The 20880-nt window shown below is 54.1% G+C and overlaps 6 protein-coding genes across 6 annotated transcripts; 4 read left to right on the top strand and 2 right to left on the bottom strand.

The window, feature by feature from the left end:
* Positions 1-1376: 1376 nt before the first annotated feature.
* On the top strand, positions 1377-4202 carry J4E86_006173 (uncharacterized protein; the record flags this gene model as incomplete). The annotated part of the gene is made up of 2 exons (XM_051446704.1): positions 1377-3315; positions 3481-4202. The coding sequence occupies 2 exons, from the start codon at positions 1377-1379 to the stop codon at positions 4200-4202; spliced, it is 2661 nt and encodes an 886-aa protein (XP_051302279.1).
* A 3197-nt stretch (positions 4203-7399) lies between these two features.
* On the bottom strand, positions 7400-10455 carry J4E86_006172 (uncharacterized protein; the record flags this gene model as incomplete). The annotated part of the gene is made up of 2 exons (XM_051446703.1): positions 7400-7507; positions 7558-10455. The coding sequence occupies 2 exons, from the start codon at positions 10453-10455 to the stop codon at positions 7400-7402; spliced, it is 3006 nt and encodes a 1001-aa protein (XP_051302278.1).
* Positions 10456-10974: 519 nt separating this feature from the next.
* Positions 10975-11898, top strand: J4E86_006171 (uncharacterized protein; the record flags this gene model as incomplete). The annotated part of the gene is made up of 1 exon (XM_051446702.1): positions 10975-11898. The coding sequence occupies one exon, from the start codon at positions 10975-10977 to the stop codon at positions 11896-11898; it is 924 nt and encodes a 307-aa protein (XP_051302277.1).
* A 132-nt stretch (positions 11899-12030) lies between these two features.
* J4E86_006170 (uncharacterized protein) lies at positions 12031-12487 on the bottom strand (the record flags this gene model as incomplete). The annotated part of the gene is made up of 4 exons (XM_051446701.1): positions 12031-12051; positions 12099-12149; positions 12297-12389; positions 12440-12487. 4 exons carry the CDS (start codon positions 12485-12487, stop codon positions 12031-12033), a joined length of 213 nt encoding a protein of 70 aa, XP_051302276.1.
* A 597-nt stretch (positions 12488-13084) lies between these two features.
* Positions 13085-16474, top strand: J4E86_006169 (uncharacterized protein; the record flags this gene model as incomplete). The annotated part of the gene is made up of 5 exons (XM_051446700.1): positions 13085-13551; positions 13605-13684; positions 13745-13792; positions 13841-14961; positions 15008-16474. 5 exons carry the CDS (start codon positions 13085-13087, stop codon positions 16472-16474), a joined length of 3183 nt encoding a protein of 1060 aa, XP_051302275.1.
* Positions 16475-19008: 2534 nt separating this feature from the next.
* J4E86_006168 (uncharacterized protein) lies at positions 19009-20779 on the top strand (the record flags this gene model as incomplete). The annotated part of the gene is made up of 4 exons (XM_051446699.1): positions 19009-19352; positions 19400-20467; positions 20522-20562; positions 20640-20779. 4 exons carry the CDS (start codon positions 19009-19011, stop codon positions 20777-20779), a joined length of 1593 nt encoding a protein of 530 aa, XP_051302274.1.
* Positions 20780-20880: the final 101 nt, after the last annotated feature.

Genomic DNA, 20880 nt, shown 5'->3' with positions numbered 1-20880 from the left:
ATCACAGACTAGCTGTGATGGACTTCCAAGGGGATCGCGCTTTCTTCGCGAGGAGATAGCCGGATCGGCGAAGAGCCGGCTTGGCTTTCGTCCGTCCCCACGAAGATGTCCATTGATCACCGTGGAGCAATCCACACCATATCCTTATAGAGGCGACCTGTGACCAGAAGGGAAGGACGCGGGCGCATCACACAGTTCATCTCGCATCCCTGAGTATGCTCGACAACCCGAGATACCCAAGATACCCAATGTACCCAACATGCGGACGCCTCAGCGCTGCTACCCGCCTTGTGTCGCAACTCTGTGGATGAACGCGAAGCGAAATGCGACTTGTGCGACATCACCTGCGATGACGGTGAGTCGGAAGTGAACCCGATGGAGGAGGCAGTATGCAGGTACGAAGGGTGGAAATTGGCGACTTATGGAGGACCACGATAACACGACCATTCTCGACTTCCTCGTCCATATTCGGCATGCCACGAGCTAGAGCCTTGGCAAAGGCTAGCATGTCGCCTACTGAGCATGGGCGATCCTACAAACTTCGGTAACGCGAGCTCTAGCTTTGCTCAACCACTTGAGCAATTTCTTTCCGACAGATCCAGCCTCGTCTGATGCGGTGACGGGCAACAGGCGGATATGCTCGAGGCCGTGCCTCTCCGCACTGCTGCACATTCGGGTCGCGGCGGCGTGCTGTCATCTGACTGGAACCCAGGGAATGCATGTATGCGACGCAGCAGTGTGGCTTTTGGCTCGGAGCTTGTGCCTTGCTGCGGTCCGCACGTCTTGCCGAATGGCATGATACCCCTGAAAGCCTACTACGATGCGGATCCTACCACCACCAGCTCCTCACAAGCGGTAAATTCAATGGATCCTTGGGTTAATACTCGCGGGTTATACCCGCCATCGCCCATCTTCCTGGGAGATCTCGAAAGCTGGTTCTTTACTCCGCCATCCCCATCGCCCCCAGAAGCAGCAAACTCGATAGTCCTGAAGCGGCGCTGCATGACATCGTACTACTTTACGCCGCGCTGCCGTTCCTGCAGATAGCACTCAACCAGTCCACGCCCGATTAGCGCTCAGTGCAGCAGCGCAGTAGGGGCCCGCAGTTGAACCCTTGGACTCCTCAATTGAGGTTGCCGGATCTCTCCTACCGCATATCGGATCGTCATCTGCACCAAAAAGCAAACATCACTTAATGCTGTCAGCGCTGGCCGGGGGTAGCACAAGACGTGCCATTCGACGCAATTACACCCTATGTGGGCATTGACTTCGTAGCGCCAACTGAACTGGTCCCGCGATTCAGTCTCGACTGTCATATCTCTAACTACCCTGAGTCGCGCCCACGCCGGCACCACAGCCACCAATCTTCCACCATCATGGCTCGCGGCGACCGCGCACCCAAGAAGTTTTCTTTCCCTCTACCTCGCCGCTCGCGACCCAAGAACGACGACCTCGACGCCCGCCCTGCACCGTCGATTGGCTCTGGTCCCGACAAGCCCTCTCGTCCCGAAGACACCTCCAGCAAAGCACACCGAATCCTAGGGACGTCCGATGTCCTGCATCGCTCGGCATCTCGGCAGTCGACAATACCACCAAGTCCTGGATTCATGTCCATCACTGTGTCTGAGGCTAGCTTCGGCTCCCACATCGACGAGAGAAACACGGCAACACCCGCCGAGAACGACGGATACCTGAAACGTCCCACCATGGCAACACGAGCCTCGTCGAACGTTCTGGGACGCACATATACTGGGGAAAGCAGGCAAGGCTCGGATAGCAGTTCCCTCCATCGCCGGCTACACCCTCAAACGTCGAATTCGACCCTTCGATCACATTATGATGCAAAGAAGTCGCCGCTGGCCATCTCCCAGCAAACTTCCGACTCGGCAGTCAGAGACAGGGCTTTACGAAGAGGGTATCCCCCGGTGTTGACGGATCATGGTTACGACAATCACGAAGCGAGTCCAGTGTCGCCTGTCATCCTGGAGGAAACGAGGAAGAAGGAATACCGAAAGAGTAAGCCAGCCCGGCTAGATCTTACAAAACTGTTCCCCAAGCCGAAGGATGGCAGCGGCGGTCATGGAGGTACGCTGCTTTCGCCTGCCAAGATGGTCAACTCGCCGGCCGCCATGTCATCCACCTCTGAGTTCTTTCCTCGCCCAATGACGAGGCAACCGACGCCACAAGTACAGCCTGCCAAATTACAGAAGAAGAAGAGCATGAAGTACCATAATCCTCCAGTAAAGCCTCAACCTCAACCCCAACCTCAACCGCATATGAGTCCAGTACGCAAAGTCAAAAGAGATCAGTATGATAATGCCAAGATTCACGTACGCCGTCCACCAAAGGGCGTCCAGCACTGGTTCGATGCGCTCGATGAGGATAGTGAAGAAAGTGAGGAAGAAGTGCGCGACTTGGAAGACAAACGCCACAACAGCGTCGCGACTGAGCCAGACCTTGTGCCAGACCTTGTGCCTACTGCTATCGAGGCTTGGCAAGTAAGGAATGCATCTCGTTGCGATAGTCGATCGCAGAATCCCACACCAACGTTTAAGAGGGACAGTTTTGCGCTTGAGGATATCGTCGACATTACCCATCTGACCTCACCCAGCCAGTACTCTTTGGACACATATCGCTCATATACCTCAGCAAAGACCAAGACGTCAGCTATCTCCAAGACTAATCTCCAGGACTCTAGTGTCTTGTCTTTCTCCTCGTCTGAGGATGAAGCTGACGACCGGTCACGATCCCGCAAGGGCAGTGTCCGCAAGAGCATGGATAGCGCCGACTACACAGGGGAGATCGTTATCGGTCGGGCGCAAGCTTACGAGCTTCCACCACATCGCCGTATGCAGTCGTCGGGAAAACTGAGCATACTCTCAACGTCAACAAACGCCACTATCGAAGTTATGTATGCACCAGAACCGCCTTTCCCTTCGTATCATCACCCTCGTGGCAGTACCTACAGCGGTGGCAGATTGTCCAGCCACGTCAGGCAGCCCTCGATCATTCACGAAGACGACGACATCCGTCCAAAGACCGCCGTTACCCAGCCGATTTCACCAACGGCACACAGTGTTGTGAGCACGCGCACGTCAGCCAGCGCACCACAGGCTCAGTCCGAAGGGTCACGTAAATTTATGCAAGTCACGCCAGAAGAGGAGGCTTTGTTGGAGCTGATGAGGAAGAAACGTGCCGCTATGAACAAACAGATCGAATCATCGCAGTCATCTACACCGGAACAAGATCGGCATCAACACAAGTCAACTAAACGTCCTACGCCGCCGCATCGCACGTCTGCCTCTCTTGCAGAAGGTATGTCTCCCAGCTCTGCGCGAATGGTTGAGTCACGGACCAAACACCGAGCACCCACGAGTGCACCTTGCTCCATTGCGCCATCACGTGGCAGGTCTTCGACGACAGAGAGTCGTGCAACTACGAGTCGACTCCGCGACACCTCGGCCAGTACCACTTGGTCAGATCGAAACTACTCGCCTGTCAGTCGCGGGAGAGTGTCGCACCAACTGCTCACCCCGTCCGTGTTCTCGCCTCAGGACATGTTGTCTCCCCCGTCTCCACCGCTTGCTGCGAGCTTCGCATCGCCCACTACCACTGGCCACCCATCTCCCCTGCCATCGCCGATGACCCCTGCTCTTTACGCCGATGAGAGAGACGTCACTGTGAAAGTTGCAAGCAGTGACACGAGCAACGAGCTTGACGAGCTAGCTATGCTTGACCACGGTATCATGCGTATGCCCTCCGTGGGTGCGAAGTCTGAATCCTCCCACCGACGACGTAGGACCGCATCCAGCGACGCCGAGATAACCTTCCCGGTGCCGCCCACATCCACCAGCTTCCGCGACCTGACTCCAGTCTCAGAGGCCTCGTCTCGCGCTCCCAGCATCGTCGAACCCGCACTCCCAAAGATGCCCAAGAAGAACGCGCGACACATCAGCGAACTCGCGCTTGCCAGCATAGAAACGCGGAGTCGGCAGAGCAGCATTCGTTCTACTGAATCCCGTACGTCGGTCTACTCGCAGTCATCGAGCTACTACAAGCCTGCAAGTAAGGGGAGGGCACGTCATTTGAGCCCAGACGCCAATGTTACGAGCAGTCCCAGGATGACGAGTAATGATCGGGATAGGGACAGCGTCAGTGATGATGTCTTGGCTGCCTGGGGCAGTCTGGGAGGGACGTACTAGACTTGCACATTTTTCTTTTCTTCTCATTTCACCATACTTTCACATTTGGTCACGAACTTCTCTTTCTAGCGGTTACATCATTCCCATTTCAGCGGTATGATACCCTTCCGCTTCTCACCCGCCGCTTATAGTTCGGCCGGCCTATTTACCTTAACTTGTAAACCTAAAGTCGATATCTGTTGTACGATTTCCTTTGTCGCTTTTTATCACTGCATCGCCTCGTTGGGTTTTCAGCATCAGATGCATTGGTTTCGTTACCACTATTACCATTATCGTATGAGGACAGGGCTTGGTGATGAGGTTGGGCCATTCACATTCCCATCATAGATTCTTTCCACGACTCGTAAACCGAGTCTTCAACCTAGAGTTGAGTCGCGCGTCAAATTGCGCTCGACGTTCTAATCACATGACCTTTTTCAACGCAACTCATATTCCATGCCATGTTTTTTGTCATGTTCCCCCACCCCCCATGATGCGTGCACCCCTTTTTTCCTTCTCAAACGACTTTCTTTTTTTGGAAGACACCAGCATGTCATTGTAGGGCCGTGCACCCGGCCCTATCTCGCTTCTGCACGCCCCGTGCGACCCCAACGAGAATGGGAAGGAGAACGAAAGTGGCGGACGCAATGCAAGCATCAGGGAAGAATGCAGGATGCAGCCAGCCGTTCAACCATTTTCCGCGTTCCCGACCCGTTGGGAAAAAGCGAATAGAGGGCTGTTATGCTTTTTTGATTGAGTCGGGTACCTCGTCCACGCATGTTGGCGGTGTGTTGTGTCACATTGGTCGGACATTTTGACGCGTTTGCTTTTTCGATGATACCCACCGCGTTTGTGGAGAGAGGTTGTCGTGGTGGTGTGAGGGCGTCTGCTTTGGGAAGAGGGAGTGAGGGGAAGGTGGGGAGCATGATCATGGGGGTTGCTTGTTTGGAACGTTGAGGTGGGTTTGTTGTTACTTTTGTCGATTGTGAGGATTGTTCTTTTCGGGATCGTGTGAGTTCGCTAAGTTGGAGAGAGTGTTTAGTATGCGAGTTATTGTGGTCGTTCTCACGAATACTATGGCGTCTTCTCATGACGTACACGTCGTTGAGGCTGAGTACGTTGTCCAACGGATGATTGCACGGCTTTCCGTCTGTTACTTCTTCGACACGTCTCTAGCCTTCGAATTGTTGTGGTTGAGACTATCAACGTAGTTGCTCATGAAGCGAACAAATGTTACTACTATACAGACTGACCATCGAAAGTCTGATACACGAACAAGGGAACGCTTATTTATCAAGTACCTTATCAAGTTTTCTCGATACTGTAGCTGACATAACTCTCATAAACGATGCAATCCAGCCCAGTATCGAGATACTTCCTTGCTGTTAGCAGTAAACTCATGCACTTCCACACTACCCACCACCAGCGCCTCACATGCCCATCTACCTACCCTGAATCTGCACTGCAACACCCCCCTGAGGAATATACGCAGCCCCAGACACCGTGTTGTCGCCCCTCGTACACCGATCCATAATCACACCAGCCGACCTTGCGATATCGTTACTAAACCCACGCGTTAGCACTCCATACAAACCATACTAATAACAACCAAGAATACATGAAAGATGACTTACCAATTCACACTCTTAGGAGCATCATCCCTCCCCCTAACACTAACCACATCCGCACTTCCAAGTCTACACTGCACCCGCGCGGTAAACCCATCAACATTACACTGCTGGCCCGCATTACCCCTGCCCGCTAGATCATTGATACAAGCCACGGCGTCAGGCACAGAAGGAGGTCGTTGGGAGAGTTGTTGGCAGTTGCCGAAGGCTTGGCGCTTGTCCAGATTGGCATCGTCAGTGGAGAGGTCAGGATTGGGATTGGGGTTGGCGGCATGGAAGGCGGCAACTGCTTCCTCGGGGCTCATGGCATGCGCTGGGTCGGCGATTAGGCTGTCGACCCAGGAGGTCCAGGTAAATGTTGAGCGGGGGCTTTTGAGGGCGGTGCTGCTGCCGAGGGTGGCGAGGGTGAGGGTTGTGAGGAGGATTGAGGGTCTCATTTTGGATGGGTGGGTAGCTGGTGTCGTCGGATGATGTGGGATGGTTGCGGATGGGAAGGACTTGGAAGTGGTGTTCTTCAACTCATTTATACCCATCTCACCTCCCACATCACCATAGAGCACCACATGAAACCTTCTCTCAGGCCTCCAAGGCAACCATATCGTGAAGCTTCGATAGCATCGTCGGAGATATTCGGTGTCAGCCCGGGGACCTCTTTGAGTTAATCGGCGAGCATGAGGATAGAGCAGCGATATACTTCCTCATAGTAAAGACAAAAGACAACCAATGACAAAGGGAACCTGATCGCCGAAGACGTGACACAGCCACTGTACCGGTTCTTCAGGCTGCCCATGTGGCAGGATACTCGGAGAATTGAGCGCTGACACTTCGCACTATCTCGCCATGAGAGTACACTCAAGGCCACCCGTATACAGGGGACTGCAAGCGGAGATGTCGGCCTTCTGTCTGTTCAATAAGGCCGTACTTCGGAAGACAGCACTGGTATCGCATGTGAGCCTCAAAAACGTCAGGAGGCATACTACGGAGGAAACGAGAGTTCATCGTTGTGGTTCAGTCCTGGGACCAGTTTGTTCGATCGATTACCAACTCGAATGACGTTGTCTTACGGCAGTTCATAAGGTTTGTGTGAAGGGTAGACCATGGTGTGTTGCGGTCCGAATACGCGGAAGCTTTGAGCAATGTGGAGGCGCTAGTAAACGTCTATCTTGTAAGGCGTCCCACGTCTTCTCGACTGGGTTCTGGGCAGTGATTGATATCTTGACTCTAGAAGAAGACGTTCTGTGGGACTAAAAGGCGAGGCATGGCCACCTCGGATGCATTTCTTCTGCTCATTACATGGACAGCCCATCACAACGGAACAACAAAGGTCAGATTCATCTGCGATCTTATGCCAACATCATTTCAATTGAGAAGCGCAGCGTATACATTACTTTATATGCAGATATGCTTTCCACTATAGCAGCAGCGATGCAACGCCAGTACATGTGTTGCGATGCAAGTCCCAAACTCCGCGTGTAATGCGTGAATGATAACGGATCCAGAAGAGTACAAAGTGGGTATATAGAAATACAAAGTGTAAGAACGAGAAGTGAAGTTAAACGTAACATGGCGATGCAGTCAAGCGACTCGGCGTTATTGTGGCGTCGTCATAGTGCGGGAGAGTTGAGAACGTTGTGGCATAGCGTCTTTGCGTAGCTGCCGAACAACGGCTTCGAGCTTTCGTCGTTCTTCTTGTTCCGCCTGTGAATTGTTAGTGATGTGCGAAACAGTCGTGCATGAATATGACTTACCCTCAGCGCCTTCAACCCCTCAGCCGTCCGGTCCCTCATCATCTTCCTAAAGTCTTCTCTCAACATGCGAATACTAGTCGCGCCCATGTCAAGCTGTGCAGCAGCTCCATTAGGCATACCGGGGCCGGGACTCCTAACTCCGAGCCACTTGACTTTCTCGTCACTGAGCTCGCGCTCCAGAGCTTCCTTCTCGTCGCGCAGCTTGTCGATCTGCGCTTCAAGGACTTCGCGGTCCTTTTCGTTTTGGATGGCGTCCCGGGTGAGGGCTTCGTACTCGGCAGCCATGCCGGACAGCTCGGCTTTGAGGTTGCGCTCGGATTGCCGGGCTTCGGCCTCTGATTGTGAGGCAACGTCTTGCACTTTGCGGAGCGCTTCTAGTTCGCCGAGGAGAGCTTGGTTCTGCTCTGTGAGCTCGTCGAGCTCTCGCTTGATAGCCGGGTTGGCGGCGGAGTCGGCGGCACGTTGCGCGCGCGTACCGTAAGCGCCATCGAGCTCTGCTTTGGCGAAAGTGAGTTCGGTTGTGAGACGGACGATCTCGCCTTCAAGATTGCGGAACTCTTCCTCCTTAGCATTGAGAGAGTTGGTTGCGTCCAAAGAGCGAGCCTCGGCAGCTTGCTTCTCGGCAGTTACGGCTTCGAGAGCAGCTGTAGTCTCTGTGATCTTCTCCATGGAATTGGCAAGTTGAGCCTGGATCGTTGCCGCCTCGGTACGAGCTTCGTCCTGAGCATCCCTCAACTTGGTCTCTAGCATGAGAGCCCGTTCCTGCGCGTCCCGAACCTGGGCTTCGTAGCCAGCAGTGCGTTGCTCGGCCTCTTGTGACGAGACATTGTATGCGGTGTTGCGCTCCTGGTGATCCTTCAGCTCTTCCTCGAATGTGGCAGCACGCTTTTCAGCCTCTTGCATCTTGCTCTGGAAGTTTACAGCTTGCTCTTGCACGTCCTTGAGCTGGTTCTCGTACGCGACAGCACGTTGCTTGGCCTGGTTCAGTTCAGTCTCAAATGCCATCACTCGCTCTTGTACGTTGATCAGCTGAGCCTCCAGACCAGCGTTCCGCTCCTGCGTCTCGCGCAAGATCTGTGTGTCAGTCGAGACCTTTGACTCATCGAATTGCTGTAGCTGTTCCATCGCACGCTCGAGCTCACCCTCCATGGACTTCTTCTCAGATCTCGCGCTGAGCAAATTGGTATTGAGTCGCTCAAATTCTGCCTCTTTCTGTGCGTCCGACTTGTTGTTCAGTTCACGTTGCTGCTTGATCTGGCGCATCAGGACTGATTGCTTGTCTTTGAGACTAGTCGCTCGCCTGAACAGTAATTGCACCTTTGAAGAGAAGGCAGGAAGAGAGTAGCTCTCGTTGACGTAGTCTTCGTCTGGCGAAACTTGTTCATTGGCGTCGGGATCTTCGGCAAGCAACTGGCGTCGTTCACGTTTGCGTTCGCGTGCTTCTTCCTCGCCAGTGAGGATAGCCTGCCAGAGGCCCATGATTGTAGTCTCGTACTTCTCAGCCTTCTCAGCGCTCTCGGACTCGTCGACCGCAGGACCCTTGGAACGAAGCTCATTGATTTGCTCATTCATTGCGTACTGGATCTGCTCGAGGTTGTAGAAGGAGTCTTCCATGTAGTTAAGCTGTTCGGTGGCGCCACCGCCAGTGATGGTGGGTGGCGGTGGGATCTTGTCGGACTGTTCGTTTTCGGATCGAGATATTACCGCATACAGTTGGTTGTTCATGCCTTCCAGGCGGCCCTCAACTTCGCTCAGAGTATGCCTTGAGTTGTTGCGGATGTTGGATTGCTCAGCGGCGATGCTACGGAGGCCCTGATCGAGGAAATCGAGCTGGCGATCTAGGGTTGACGCGTCTGGCGTTCCTTCCAGAGCCAGCGGTGGCAGTGAATAGTCTTCGTCACGCTCGGGGTTCGCCTCGATGATGAGTGATCTGAGACGCTCGTTGATCTCCTGGAGTCGCGTGGCAGTCGCATTCAAGGCTTGATCGTGACGCTCTGTGGAGGCTGTGAGATGCTTGCCGGTTTGCAGCACGTTCATGAGGTTGTCGAGATTTTCCGGCGTCCTGTAGAAGCTGCGCTCGTCGAAAGCGCCGTTGAGTCTGCCGTCTTCGTAGGTGTTCAGGCTTGCGGGGCTGTCTGGTCTGCGGAAGCGGTCTTCTGACAGTTCAGAGTCGTCTTGACGCTGCTTTGGTCCTTTGTGCGTGAGCTGCAGTACAGCCGCAGTGTGCATCAGGAGTTGCATATCGATCATGCGCATGCGAGACTCTATCTCGAGGCACTCCCGAATGAACTCCTCGACCTTCTTGTTGCTAGACTCCAGCCCTTCCTCTGTCTTGGGGTCGTAGTCCTGCACGGGATTGCTGCCTTTGCTGCTCTTGCTGCTCTGCCCGCGCTTGTGTCCGTTTGCCTTCTTCGACGCCAGCCGTCCGAGGGAGCGCGTCGCATCGCGGATCTTCGTCTCCGACTCCAGCTTCCGCCTGACCGTGCCCAGACGGGTGTCCAGGCTCTTCTGCTCCTGCTTGAGCGCTTCCACCTCCTCGACCGAGAGTATGTCGAAATACTGGCTGTCTCCGATTGCCGTCTCAACAAGCAGATGCATAGCCACGGGGTCGGTATTCAGCGCGTCGGAGTTTCGCTTGCCCGAGTTTCGCGGTGTGTAGACGCCATTCTCGCGGATTGTCTCCCGGCGGCCGTCTACGAAGACCTCTGGGGGCGGTATGAAGGCGCTGGCACCGAAGCGCGGGGAGATCTGGTAGGCCATGGGGAAGAAGCTGGGCGAGGCGGTGCCATTGATGCCGGACGGGTAGTTGGACGTGGGCGAGGGAAAGTCATAGAGGGCGCGGGGACTGAGCGTGTCCCCGACGTAGGGGTACTGGGTGCGCAGGCCATTGGCGGTCATGGTTCTGAATCTGAGCGAGCGACGCGGCGACTCGGGGCGTTGGGGGGTTATAAAGGACCGGATGGAGAAGGCGACGGGAGCGCCCAACAGTAATACTCGCGCAGCCAGCGGGGGTGGTGGGCGCGCTCACGGCGAGCAGCTCAACATGGTTGCAATTGGAGAGTTGGCTCAGGAGACGCTACTCTAGCAGTCTGCTCCTAGCACTCGACTGCGCCCGTCAAGGGGTGAATGAGCCACTAGCCGGCGGGAGTTCACGCGTTCATGCGCGCTTGGCAGGCACCGCCCATCCAGACATTCCCCACCATCCCGCGTTCTCGTCCCGTATTCGCTGCGCAGTCCTGACGACACCACAGCTGGCGTCTCGTAGCGTGCCCCGCGCGAAACATTTCTCTGCAGTGACTCTAGTGCTGGCGCATCTCGTGGTGAAAGTGCCTCTCCCATCTGATTGCGTCTCAGTTCGCCGCATGCCAAATTCGGATCTGCACTCCGCTATCGATAACGTCCGTGTCAGTCAACAACATGAGCGCACGCGCAACCTACACCAGAGACCAAATAACAAAGTACTTCGACCGCCTGGGGTTGCCTGACCAAAAGAGAAAGTACGATGTAGCCGGTCTGGACCCCGACAGCGCACTGGAGTACCTCGCACTGCTCCAGAAGCTGCAGCTAGCAACCGTGCCCTTTGAGAACATCAACCTGCATTATTCGGCCCATCATTCCATCTCTATCCATCCGGAGGAATTATTCAAGAAGATCATTGACGATGACAATGGACGCGGTGGGTATTGCATGGAGAACAACAGACTATTTGGCACGCTGTTGAATTCGCTGGGGTTCACCCTGTATTCAGGCGGCTGTAAAGTTTGGGCTGCTGACAGCTGGACGGGCTGGTCGCATATGGTGAACTTTGTCACCATCGGCAACACCAAATACCATGTCGATGTTGGCTTCGGGGCTGACGGGCCCGTTGTCCCAATGCCTCTCGACCGCTCGGGCACAGTCCAAAAGCACATCCAGCCTGCATCGGCCCGTCTCCAATGGCGCAACATTGCAGACAACACTGACCCCGACCAGCGCTTCTGGGTTTACGAATACCGGAGGAATGACGAGAGCGACTGGGAAACCAAATACTCGTACAGTGAGCTGGAATTCCAGCCTCAAGACTACGCAGTCATGAGCTACTACACTTCCACCAGCAAGCATACTTTCTTCACGCAGATGGTGGTGGCAGACAAGAAGATTCTAGGTGATGATGGGGAGCTAGAAGGGAAGATGAGTCTAGCGGCTGCTTCGTTGAAGTGGAATATCAAAGGTCAGAAAACCAAAGAAATCGAGTTCAAGAGTGAGGGAGAGAGGTTGGAGGCGCTTGAGAAGTACTTTGGGATGAAGTTCAGAGACGTGGAGCGAGAAGGCATTGCCGGACTGCCATCAGAGATCAAGTAGACACCAGTACTCAACATTGAGAATTGTTGATTGCTCGCACGCCTACTATTGCTATATATGCCGTAGACCCTCCCAGCGCGATGAAGTTACTATTGGGTATGTTGTATGCTGTGTCGGAGCATCTCGCATCGTCTAGAGGAATCGCTTCTCGCACTGCCTGTGGTTAGCACCTTCCAACAGCCCAGCACCCGCATACGCACCCTCCATGGGTTGTTGAGCTCGAAGCCTTCCGGGGCGATCGGCTTGTCTGTCTGTCCGCGCATGAATCCTGTCAGTCGGCGGTCGCGCTCCATCACTGGGTCTCGTAAGCATGTCGCATGAGGTCATCGTGAAGCTGTCGTACTTTGCTGTACACCTGTTAGCTTACTCCTGGTGCGCATATGTCTCTTGCAACCTACCCTGTCCCATTGGTCGATACCCCTCCTGGTCTTCTTTCCTCCGTTCTGGATCTCCTTGAGCTTTCCGACAGACACGGCGCTGAATGCGAAGAACTGGCCCCCGTGTTAGCAGCCTTTCACTCCCAGGCGCGCCGATTACTCACGCCCGTCATAATGGCATAGGGCAGCAGAGCCTCGAATGGGACACCCATGATTGCGGTAGTGTGTTCAGGCGCGGTGGTGTTGCGGGGTGGGCTATCAGTGCGGACTGGCTGGAGGTGCCGACGGCGTGAAGTGAGGTGCGGCGGCCGTGCGTCAACTGCTCCTTGGCGGCAACCCCGACTACGACCAAGGGTGTCATTTCGGACGACGACAGCGCATCGCCCATACCATTTCCTGCCGAGCGACAATTATTCTCGGTGTCGCACAGACTCACCCTTTCATACGAGGCGCGAAACCCGCAACCTTCAGCCGCCAGACCCCCGAAATAATTGCCTCCGCTGCGATCGCACCTCCGCCTTCCCCACAGTCACGCCCAACGCGACTACGAGACCGCCGCATCTGCCTCTGGCGATTCACGACCTCTAAAACCCATTACACGATACACCTGAGTCGAAAACACGCGGTTATAAGTTTCACGGGTCACGACAACGCGCTAGGACACAGACACGACGCGCTCACCAACCACTGCATGAGAGAGCCTCCGCGGCTGCTACCGCTCGCGCAACCAATGTTCTAAGACCTATACCAATTGGACTGCGACAGTGGCGTATCTTGCCTCCAAGGTGGCCTCTGCCGTCAACTTCGCAATGGCGGAAATCATGGGCCAAGCCGCGGCCAACACCGACCCGGACGACATCGATGCGGATGGCGAATACGAGATGGACGATGTAGAGTACGCGCCCGGCCCGCCTATCGAGGACATGCCCGATGCTGAAGGCCAAACTACAGACGCTGAGGGTTCAGACGTGGATGCCGAGGGCGAAGATGTCGATGCTGAGGGTGAAGATGTGGACGCCGAGGGTGAAGAGGTGGACGACGATGAGGACGAAGCTGAGCCCGTCGGTGCTGTCAAGATCGCACTTCGTCGACCCAGGTCCGACGACGAGGAAGAGGACTATGACGGCGACGATGTCGCGAGAGAATCCTCCGATGCCAAGTCCAGCGACAGCGACGAGTCAAGCAACCTTGATTCTGAAGAGGAGAATCAATGGCAGGCGAGCGATGGTGGTGAAGAGGATGAAATCATTAGGTCGAACAACCCCAACGTGTGCATGTAAGTATCGCCCCAGAACATTGAGCCTGTAAAACCATTTACTAACTGAGCAGATATTGCAATTTAGACGAGGACAACGACCCCAGCCCGGAATTCGAGGAGTACCTCTCTTGCGCCCAGTGCGGAGACAATGGTGAGTACTCAGTGGGGAGGTTCGACTTACGATGTGGTAGCTCACACGTTGTTGGTCCAGCACATCGGCAATGCGCGCGTAACGCTAATACGCTTAGTCCCGATGACGGTATGTTCCCTTGTCAGGCCCGAACCGCACCTTACTAACGACGAATAGATGCAAAGCTTTGGCGCTGCGAAGGATGTATCAACAACTTCCCAACGGAAGCAGAAGAAGAGGCAGACGAGCCTTCGACTCGTCGGAGACGTTCGTCTGCGAACAAATTGACCAAAGAGTTGCTCCCTTCACATCGTGGGGTTGACCCCGAAGGACATTCAATCTTCAAAGAGCTAATTCTTCCCGACGAATCAGCAGATGGACTACGTTCGCTGCGCAAACGCAAGACTTCGCAGGAAGAGGAAGCGCCGATTCCGTCGAGGCAAACACGGAAGAAGCGGAGACCTTCCGAAGCATCCAACTCAGATGCGGCGCCATCAGTGCCTGCAGTTTCACCCCGGCCACCTTCAAGAAGCGTACGAAGTGCTCGTAGCGTCATGACGGATGGTCACGAGAGTGGAGGCGAGGCAGAGCACACTGGTTCAGATCGAGAGGCAGGTCGCTTACGACCAGCGCGAGCACGTCGTGGTCAGCCTAAGAGGACCGACAAACGACCACTCGCATGGATCGAAGAGGCCCAGCCTGGAAGCCTGATCATCGCTTTCCATCTCAACAACGAGAAAGTCCAGAAGATTGTCACCGCCAAGCCCAAAGTAAAGACACTCACGCGCGAGCAAGAGCGACAAGAGAGGCGGCGCGAGAGGGATAGAGAACGTCGCGAAAGAAATCGTCGGGCTGCACAGGCTGCACGAGAATCCTCAGAGGTCTTGCATTACCCGACAATCCACATTCAAAATGCCGCTCCGTTCCCAGGCTTCACCGACAGGGAGCCAGACGAGGTCAAGAGCAAGCCCTACGGTGGTGTACTTTCAGAAGCGGATGCCGATACATCCAAGACCTATCCTTCGCCCGCCGACCGGAAGCGGTTCGACGATGCTCGTATCAAGGCTGAAGAAGAATGGAAAGTGAAACAGGCTGCACTTTACCCGCCCGAGCCACTCCGGTCGCACAAGCAAGCAACCACAGCGAGCAAGATTAAATGCGTCAATTTCGGTGGCTGGGAGATCGACACCTGGCACGCTGCGCCATATCCTGAAGAGTACAGCAAGAATCGGGTGCTTTACATATGCGAGTTCTGTCTCAAGTACATGAACTCGGATTATGTGGCATGGCGGCATAAGGTAAGCGTTTCGACTTCTTTCCATGATCATATACTAACAAACACAGCTCAAATGTCCAGCGAAGCACCCTCCTGGCGACGAGATTTACCGCGACGGCAAGTACTCTTTCTTCGAGGTCGATGGCCGAAAGAATCCAGTGTACTGTCAGAATCTCTGTTTGCTCGCCAAGTTGTTCCTCGGTTCCAAGACGCTATACTACGATGTCGAGCCCTTCTTGTTCTACGTCATGACAGAAAATGACAACTTCGGGTGTCATTTCGTCGGCTACTTTTCGAAAGAGAAGCGTCCCAGCTCGCTCAACAACGTTTCTTGTATTCTCGTACTTCCTATTCACATGCGCAAAGGCTACGGACAGTACCTGATAGAGTTCTCCTACCTCTTGACCCGCGTGGAGAGAAAGACGGGAAGCCCTGAGAAGCCTCTCAGTGACATGGGTTTGGTGAGTTATCGGAAATACTGGCGGCTTGTCCTGTGTGAGGAACTACTCCAACAAAAAGCCGCGATCAGCATATCGGCTATATCAGATCGCACCGGCATGACACCTGATGACATTGTATCAGCGTTGGAAGGCTTACGAGCTCTCGTGCGCGACCCTGTCACGAAGAAGTACGCGCTTCGCCTTGATTTGAACTACTTCAAGTCATACATTGAGAAATGCAACGCTGCAGGCAACCCAAAAATCAACCCAGAATGTCTGATATGGACACCATACGTCATGGGCCGTCTGGGCCAGTACGAAGATGGACCCGCCCTGCAGACAGTGCAACAGCGCGACGAAATCGAAGAAGAAGACAAGCCCGCACCCGAGGAAGGTGTACAGATGGCAGCCGCGAAAGCCAACGGGACAGGCGAGGAAGCAGACGGCCCCCACCCCGCCGAAGACTCTGTCAACGGCGGCTCACCAGCCCCCGGCACACCCCTCGCCAACGGCTCCACCGTCGCACTCGCCGGCTCCCACATGGACGAACCCGCAATCCCGCCCTCCCGCTACGAAATCTTCCCTCCCATCCCCGGCCAACCTGCACAGCGCCGCCGCCCAGGCCGCCCCTTCGGCACCCGCCGACGTACCAGCACCCCCAATCGCGTCCGCAACACATCCCTCTCCATCCACACCGCCCCGGTATCCAAAATGCAACTCTCGCCCAGCCGCGGCGCAAAAGCCCTTATGTCGCCCTCCGCCAACGGCGCCCTCACACCGGGTACTATCTCCCTACGGCGTACACGCAGTCGCCTCGGCGAAAGCGTCACCAATGGCGACGACGTCTCAGATGGCGGCGCCGTTAAAGCTGTTGTTGTTAATGGAAGGAGGAGTACAAGAAGCTCTGCTAGCTCGAGGGGTAGTATTGATTTCAAGGGCAAGGGCAAAGCGCTGCCCATTGAAGAGGAACAGGAACAGGAACAAGAGCATGATGAGGATATCGACGCCGATGGCGACTATGATGAGGAAGAGGGGGATATGGATGTTGATGCTGAGGGCGAGGAGGACGATGATATCATCATGCAGGATGCATGAGTGTTGCTGAACACCCTTTTCACTTCTCCCGCCCACGTCTTGTAATATTTAGTGTTGGTGTTGGTGGTGTTGATCTGACACCTAACTACCCTTTTCCTCGTTCTCCTTTCTATTTATGTTTCAGCGCGGAGAACTAGGGCTTCGATTCTTTGTAGTGTTATGGTTGTAAGCGGGTTGGGGCTATTGGTGTATATGCATTACGGAGATACCTTGGGACGGGATGGGATGGGATTGCGAAGCGGGGCGTTATTCAATGTATCTGCATATATCTTCTGAACTGAGCTTGATTTGTGTTTTTTTCTTGAGAAGACGGGATGAGGATTCGTTTCTCGGACTCTCTTCTTAGGAAAAACCACATGTCGAGTTTCAATTCAGGGGATGTATGTTCATCTATGGAATATTCTCGGTGATGCATTTGGGTACGACGTTCCAGGGGCGGTATCATAGTCTTGTTGTTATCGCTGGTAGCATTCGTGCCAAATGACGAGTGGTAATGACGCCGTCTCAGTTCTCTTCACTCTAAACATCCATCACAATCCCCACTTTTGCACCACCTTCTACTGTTGTCTTATCCCAACGCGCTTGATCTAGCTAACAGCCCCAGGGCGCTCCGCGCTCGAGCCAGGTAGTAATACAAATCCGAAGAGTGCTGCTATGTCTCCACATCCAGCGTACACACTCGGCTAAATACTCCTGCAGGTTATGGGAGCCATGTCATCATGGATGGCCCGCAGATAACAACACGGTGGATATGTAGGTACATGTAGTTACATCAGTGCATTGAAATTGCGCAGGCAGCTAGGTGACTACGTAGCGTAGTTTGCAATTGTAGCCACGATGCTTCATCTGAGAACGATTACACGCCTAGGTGGGTATTTAGGTATACTTTGATTTTGTATATTCATCGCTGTTCTACCTGATGAGCAGCTAGTTACTTAGGAACATCTTCGTAGGAAACGCTTACCTGCCTAGGTGTAGGTAAAATCTAGAGAGTTAACTACCTCCATTTGTACCCGTGGAGTCTATTGACATGACAAGCATAAACTGAGTGTGTGCAGTTTGTTCCCTCGACGGTACGTTTTTACATTCTGCCTGATATGGATTGGATCATCGTTGTTTGGACCAAGGTAATATGCTGCAAATATGAAGACTACTTAATGGTGATGCTGTGGTTGTTCGGATGTTGTTGACATAGATACCACGCGCGCGTGGATATAGTCTACTTACTTTGATAAATAATCCTACCTAGATAGTACATCAATACCATATATCCACTTCTATTCCAGGTCCTATTTTCTCTTTCTGGACGATATTGTTAAAGTGGCGTATGAATTCAATTTGAAGAATACATTGGTGCCTCATTAGGTGAGTCAGTAGACCCCCGTATCTGAGACTGAACCTGCTTATGCAGTGCTCCAGTAAATTCTAGGGTACATGTCCAGCGACATCACTACTTGGGGCCTCACTGGTACACTAGTGGATGCGCATGCGACGAAGAATGGCAGAGACGGGACGACAGAAGCGCATGGTACGAAGTTCAACCTTCGAAGTTGGGGACTGGTCGGGCAAGTTCAGGATATAACAACGACATACTGGTATCTCAAGCAGAACAAGGGTGCGTATACCGAGCATAAGAGTACATCGCTCATCCATTCACACTGAGCTTTCTCTTTTCCTCTTCGCGCGAGATGCCCAGTCGACATTCTTGACATTCAGTCCCGGACTCTCAAACTGTATCCCGTACCGATCCTCGCACCACAGCGGACACAAATTGTTTACCGAACATGTCGTGCTACAGTGCACAGCCCGTCACCCACCAGTCTCCATGGCATTTTCAAGTGATCATGACCTGGGATCTTCTCCCTGCTTCACACATCGACGAAAACCCTATGATATCACCCAGCATACTAACTTCCCATCTGGACGATTAACGCCCAATCTGATCTTCTCTGCGCGCAATGACGATCTCATACGGTCTGTGTAAGCAGAACCCGTTTTTTTCGCTCGTCGCTGATGAAAGATGCCGAACACCGGCGTTCCCCAAGAATGAACTCCATCTTCAATGTAACTCGCCGCTTTCGCTCCTACTTGCATCGCAGTGCAGCGCGTTGCATTGCATTCCTCTAGTGACTTGTGCGACGTGAAGCGCCGTTGGGGTGCCGATACCGCATGCCAAGGCTGTGAGCACGCGATGATCGTGTACTGTGACACATTCGTCGTCAACCCCTTTGCCAGACATCCATCATCAATCTCGATTCGCGTGTTGAGACTTGATGGAGGCTGAGAATGTTTGTGGCTGGATAGCGATGGATAGGGCTGAGAGCACTAGGCCTGATGCGGTTGGACCGGGTTGCGATAAGAGTGATGTGCTGCGGGGATGTCAGAGTGGGATATCCCGATCGAAGCGGGACAGAGCCCGAGTCTAGCGCTGTCGTTCGCAAGGCGTCGTTGACATCTGCCTTTTCTTTTGCGTTCCTGCATTCTCGAAGACGCCTCTGCATTTGCTTTTGAGGTTTGTGGCACGTTACAACACGATGCTCGGCCTGTCCATTTCCGCCCTGGGTATCCTTTTCCCACTTCTGCTTATCGTCCAAGTGCTGGCTAGCTATGTGAGCAATCCACTGCGAAAGGTCCCCGCTGCCCATCCGCTGGCGCATATCACTTCACTCTGGATGCATTCAGTCCGATGGCGGGGTATCGAGAATGCGACACTGAAGGCAGCGCATGACCGCTTGGGCCCAATTGTGTGTTTGGGACCCAGCGAGATCAGCGTGAACTGCGTCAAAGGAGGGATCCGAGACGTCTATGCCGGGGGATTCGAGAAAAGCAGTGCCAAGGATGGGTACAGTTGGTATGCTTTCTTTTCGAATTATGGAGGGTAAGCACTGTCAGATGACCGGCCGTGCGTTTATTGACTCATCGTAGAGTCGACAACATGTTCTCCACTGGACGCAATAAGCCGCATTCGCAGAGGAAGCGAATGCTGAGCAACATCTATAGCAAGTCTCATGTCACGGCAAGCGAGGCACTGCTCGGCCAGACGTCTGCCATTATGTACAAGCGCTTTTTGCCGTATCTGGCGACGACGTTCGCCGAGTCTGAGAAGGGTGTCCTGAACGTCTACGCACTACTCAGCGCAACCACGATGGACATTGTGACGTGCTTCATCTTCGGGCTCAAGGCAGGCTCGAACCTAATCGATGACCGAAAGCAGCTTGCGTGGTTTCTTGATTTGTACAACTCGCGTCGATCCTACAACTTCTGGCCGCAGGAGTTCCCACGATTTACTAGCTTTGTGGAGAAGTGGCTTGGCTACCGATTGACACCGAAGTGGGTCGATGAGGCGAACGGTGAGATCGAGAGGTGGACGGTGAGGATGTGCGACGATGCTAGTGCTGTCTCGAGCGCAGGCGATGCACAGATCGAGGATCGACCTGTGGTGTGGCAGCAGCTCCAAAACACCATGGCAAAAGCCGCGAAGGAGGGTGGGGAGAGCGCACTACAGACTCAAATTGCGAGCGAGGTGCTGGACCATCTTGCGGCCGGGTTCGATACGTCCGGGATAACACTGGCCTACGTCGTCCACGAGGTCTCGCGACATCCGGGAATCCAGGCCCGTCTTCGCGCTGAGCTGCTTGGTCTCTCGCCGCAGCTTATCCCGTCATCAGCACCGACACTGCCTGATGCTAAGGCTGTAGACAGCCTACCATTTCTCCATGCCGTCATATGGGAGACCCTGCGTCTTCATTCGGCCATTCCGGGCCCACAGCCACGATTCACGCCGCCGCAAGGCTGTCAACTTGGACCTGAAGAGGCTTCGTACCACATTCCTAGTGGAGTAAGGGTGAGCGCAAGCGCGGGCCTATTGCACCTCAACGAGGAAGTGTTCGAGCGTGCAAACGAGTGGAGGCCAGAGCGATGGCTGGACATGGACAGGCTAGATGAGGAGAAGCGGAGGGATATGGAGAGCCGGTGGTTTTGGGCCTTTGGAAGGTCAGTACTACTTCTCGAAGCACGTTGACCGCTGACACTCACTATCATGGACAGTGGCGGACGCATGTGCGTTGGAAGTCACTTGGCGATATATCGTAAGTGCTGATCCTCCATGATTGCTTTTGGGCGCTCCGTTCCCAAGACATGGATGCTAGACGCTGACTGAACCCAGAGATGAAGTACATCGTCGCAGCGCTGTATTCCAACTACAGCACCACGATCGTCGACGATACAGGCATCGAGCAGATGGATTCGTATACCGCGCCGCCCAAGAGTGACAAGCTTATGGTAAGACTTGCAAAGGTAGAGTAGGAACGAGGCTTGCTGAAGGCTCTTACCTCAATGATCAGGCATGTTTGGACCCTGATCTCCGACACTGAACAAGGAAGGAAGCATCTGCCCCGCCGCACGTG

Source organism: Alternaria arbusti, assembly GCF_024043155.1.
Source record: "Alternaria arbusti strain BMP 1465 chromosome Unknown scaffold_7, whole genome shotgun sequence".
Taxonomy (NCBI): Eukaryota; Fungi; Ascomycota; class Dothideomycetes; order Pleosporales; family Pleosporaceae; genus Alternaria; species Alternaria arbusti.
The sequence above is the reverse complement of the archived record's forward strand: the minus strand, read 5'-3'. Positions and strand labels throughout refer to the sequence as shown.